The sequence below is a fragment of the Meleagris gallopavo genome, chromosome 1 (genome assembly GCF_000146605.3).
Source record: "Meleagris gallopavo isolate NT-WF06-2002-E0010 breed Aviagen turkey brand Nicholas breeding stock chromosome 1, Turkey_5.1, whole genome shotgun sequence".
Taxonomy (NCBI): Eukaryota; Metazoa; Chordata; class Aves; order Galliformes; family Phasianidae; genus Meleagris; species Meleagris gallopavo.
In genome coordinates this window covers 108,008,852-108,013,121 of record NC_015011.2, presented here as the reverse complement: position 1 = coordinate 108,013,121, position 4,270 = coordinate 108,008,852, and the positions used below count along the sequence as shown (strand labels likewise).

General features: G+C 40.7%; 1 protein-coding gene across 1 annotated transcript in view; it reads right to left on the bottom strand.

The window, feature by feature from the left end:
• The window catches only part of LOC100538974 (periodic tryptophan protein 2 homolog), an 18,718-nt gene extending 15,813 nt beyond the window's left edge, over nucleotides 1-2,905 (bottom strand). The window contains exon 1 of the mRNA XM_010724494.3: nucleotides 2,876-2,905. Within this exon, the coding sequence (XP_010722796.1) occupies nucleotides 2,876-2,905 (30 nt within the window). The remainder of the gene's footprint in view (nucleotides 1-2,875) is intronic.
• Nucleotides 2,906-4,270: the final 1,365 nt, after the last annotated feature.

Here is a 4,270-nt window from a genome sequence, read left to right as displayed (position 1 = left end):
AAAAAAAAAAAAAGGAGAAGGGAGAGTATTTCAGCTTTGCAGTGGGGCAAACTGAATCACATACCTTAACCAGCTAAAGAGTTCTATACTGATTGATAGGTTGGAGGGGCTCAGGGAAAGGGCAAAAGCCTAACTTTTGAAACATAACATTTTGAAAGAGAAAAAAATATTTCCTTTAGGCAACAATTTTTTAGAGAAAAATGCCAGGCACACTTTTCACTTTTTTGTTATTATTGTTATCAGCTATTTCTTAAGAAAGGTGGGGAAATATTTTGTTTTGTACCAGTTGTTATTTTGGAAGGGATTTGCAATGTTAAATGAATTGCTGAGAGCAAAAAGACTGTATGCAGAAATAGCTTTCACACTATGCAGTCATTACAACCAGATGAGCAGAGTTTTTTATTGTTTTTTTTCTTTTAACAAAGCAAAAATATTACTGATCTGTTTCACCACTGGTTCACTTCTGTTCATCTGTTTGCTTGGTTGATTTTTTTTCCTTATTATTTTGAAGAGCCTGATTTCACAGTCAATTCAATGCCACCATTTCTTGGGAGAGTCCTTCTGGCTCAATAAAAAACTTATTTAGAGTTTGTTCCAGAAATGAAAATGCACAAACCTGGCAGAGGTCACAAGGCCTGTGAGACTTGCTGTAACCTTACATCTACATTAAGGCATTACTAACAGCTCCCAACATCAACTTCTTTTATATACAACATACTCCAAAAGAATAGAGGAAAGAAAATCACTTCCAAGCTAACAGCTGTGACACACTGTAAGCCTGGAGGAGCTGAGATACTACAGCAAAAGGAGCAGCCTAAAAATTGGTGCAGAAAACAACATACAGCTTCATCTTTGCAGAGAAGGGCTTCAACCTAAACAGTGAGGGGGAAAAAATTCTGTACTATTTTAGTCAGGGGTTCAAAATCTGTTCTCTTTGCTGTGGACTACATTCAGCATGGGCTGCAGGTACCAGCTGTGGCAGGGCTGCTCTGGGTCATGTGCCAAACCACGATTGCTTATGAACCCATTGCATGATACAGTGCTACTGCTGTCTGCGCATCTGTGGCCTGAGCTTTTTGATATTCATTGCCTTTATTCATGGACTCTCACTCAAAATGCCTATCTCAGGCTCTCACTTTGAAGAATTATAATTTATTTAATAGTCTTTTTGTTGCTGCTCTATCAGGATTCTAAACAAGTATTCCCAGCCATCTAGAAATGGAAGTTATACTGGTTGATGCTGAGCATCTGTAGGCACTTTTAGGAAAGACAAAACATTATTTGTCAGAGTACCTTGAAGCAGGTTTTTCTGGATGGTACACTCACACACATGGCCTCAAGTTGTGACAGGGAAGATTCAGGTTGGATGTTAGGAAAAATTTCTTCTCAAAAAGAGCAATGGGGCAGCAGCACAGACTGCCTAGGGAAGTGGTGGAGTCACCATCCCTGGAGGTGTTGAAGAAACATTCAGATGTACTGAGGGACATGGGCAGTGGGGAAATAACAGTGGAAGGTGGATGGTTGATCATGGAGGTCTTTTCCAACCTTGGTGATTCTATGAAAAATTAAAATTTTGAAAACAAGACAAAATCCTCAGGATTTTATTTATTTTCAGTTTTCCTGGAGAGCATTTATATAAAATACATTACACAAAATCCAAAAGCGTTTCTTGTCAAGTCACTGGTTACATGCAGACCTTCTCTTCTTTAACTTTCCAGAACATGCTCAGATTTCCTTGAGAAGTGCTGGTGATGCACCACATCTGGATGTACTTCCCCTCTCTTTTCATCTCTTAGTGGCACTAGAGGTTTGTCACCTGTACCTGGGGAAGCTGACCTTCTTCTCCTTGGAAGCTGTCCTCAATAACAGAGCCTTACTAGGGACAACAGCTCTGTAAGGTCAGCACGACAACTGCTCAAGAGCCACATGAAATAAACACCATCATCTGAACATAGACCCAGCACTAAGGTGCCTATGTCTTCTATTTTGGTGTTCCAGAAAACCAAATGCAGCTGAACTCATAGCTTGCTTTTCATTTGTTCCTGGAGCCCAGAGTTAGTGCTGCTAGTACAAAGTTTTTACTTTGAATGTTGTGACTGATTTAATGACAAGATAAAAGGCTCACAAAGCTACAAGGTCACACACTGTCAGACCCTTGTGAGATCTTTCACCTAAGAACTCATCCGTTGTTCTTCAGACCTGAAAGCAGGAGAAGAGACAACTATACTCTTTGTCAGATCAAACATGGAAGTAGGAAGAGGCTCACGTCGTGAAACGTAAGTATGGAAATCTGGTGAAACTTGAGCCTGTGGAACTTGAGTTTCTGTTTTATTGCCAAGTGTCATGGTCTGTCATGAGAAGTATTTTTTTCCAAAAGAAATGGACTATTTCTTCATCAGAAGGGTGAAGCTGACAGAGATGATGGTGAAAGTTCAGAGAATATCAGTGCAGAAGAAGGAAGTGATGCAGTATAACAAATCACTTCCTTATTAACCAGAGGCTTGAGAAGGCCAAATTCAGCATTTTCTTTTTGCCATGAAACACAGAAGAGTAAAAGTGGTCATCATATAAAAGCTCTATTTGTAACCTGGAACCGTGCAAGAAGAAATTCTTACTGTGACAATGTTCCTGGCTTAAAAATGGTACCTTTTGGAAGAAATTTCAGAATCAGGTCAAAAATGATTGTAGCACTTACCCACACAAATGAAACGAATTCTTAAAATGTCCAATCCAGGTAGCATAAGATGTCCCTGTGTAAACTAAGATTGAAGAGATCCTGAATAGGAATATTATCAGGAAATGGCTAAGCTTTGTTTCAGGCCAGAACTGCAGCAACAGGACTATTGCAGAACTGAGATTCTGGTGAACTACTCACCCTGTCCCACACAGAGAGCGATGCAGTCATTGTGGCAGACAGAAGAGAGTGACTGAGAAGAATGCACATCGAGTCATCCAGATTTGGAACAACTCACCCTCTTTCCAAAGGAAAGATAGGATTGTTTTTCAAGAAAAGAAACAGAATAAAATAGGGCTTTAAATGGTATCCACTGAGGTAAAGGAGACTGTTAGCTTTAACCTTCTTTAGCAAAGGGCTATCTATGGTGGGGAAGTGAAACAAAATCCCACTTGCAGCTGCAGGAAAGCTCAGTTGGTTTTTTACTGCTGTGGGTACAGAGCAGCTTCGTCTATCACCTCTGGTCCCACTTCAGGAAAAGATTTGAATATGAGAATTGTACACACTGTGATCTTCCATTTGGCGTCCTATCCTCCAGAGGTTTGTCTCAGATTCTGTGTATTTTTCAAAATGAAAACTGTTTAAAAATAAAAAATGACCAAATAAAAACAAAAAACAAACGAAAAAAACCCTGCTAAAAGCAATGGCTTGGTATCGTATCAAAGTTCTTTATTTGCATTCTAGTTGTTTGCTAATCTCCCTGTTCTATCAGTAGGTTAGAAAGGTGGGATCTGTACAGGTCCATAGGTCCCAGAACTCTGAGTTCCTCGCTCCCATCTCAAGTGCTATGTGACTTCTGAAATCCAGCAGCCCCTTTAAGCAGCTATCTACTTTTCAAAAGGTGCTGAGGCCTGTGAACAACGTGAGCCCCTCCAATCACAAGTGGACAATGTGTGACCATACAGGTGCAGAAAAGTTTATTGGACAACTAATTACTTACAGAAGCGTAGGCGTGCAGGGCTACAACAGTGCCTCACTGCTGTGAAGGCAGACAGCCCAGAGGTATGCTCAAGAGCTGGCAATGGGCTGGCTGATGCTTATAAGGAAGCTCCAAATTCCTCAAGCCCTTCTTCAACCCAGAAGTGATTTCTCCCTGCCCCTTTCAAGCTGGCATGAATCACAGTAAGCACAGGGGCAGATGATGGCTGAAGGAATGCAGGGTGGAGGGAAGAAGCCTGGATGAGCTCTTGATATCCTCTGCAACCATACTTTTTTATTACTCAGATTTGCACTGGCACTCGGGATGCTTCAACATCCCGAGTTTATTATATTTTCCCATAGCTATAGTTAATGCCAGTCTCAGTAGTAACACACTACTAGCATTCAGCTTTCCTATGAGGCTGCAAGGGAACATGTGAATTAATGCCAAACTTTCATTTGTCCTTCTTTGCCCACGCGATGATGTGACAAGCAAATGTCTTACAGCATGAGCAGCACACACTACTTCTGTTTTCCAGAGTTTCACTATGAACTAGCTTTGAAAACAAAGGAGCAGAACAATTCATACATTAAGAAGGCAGAATCTCAATTTTGATA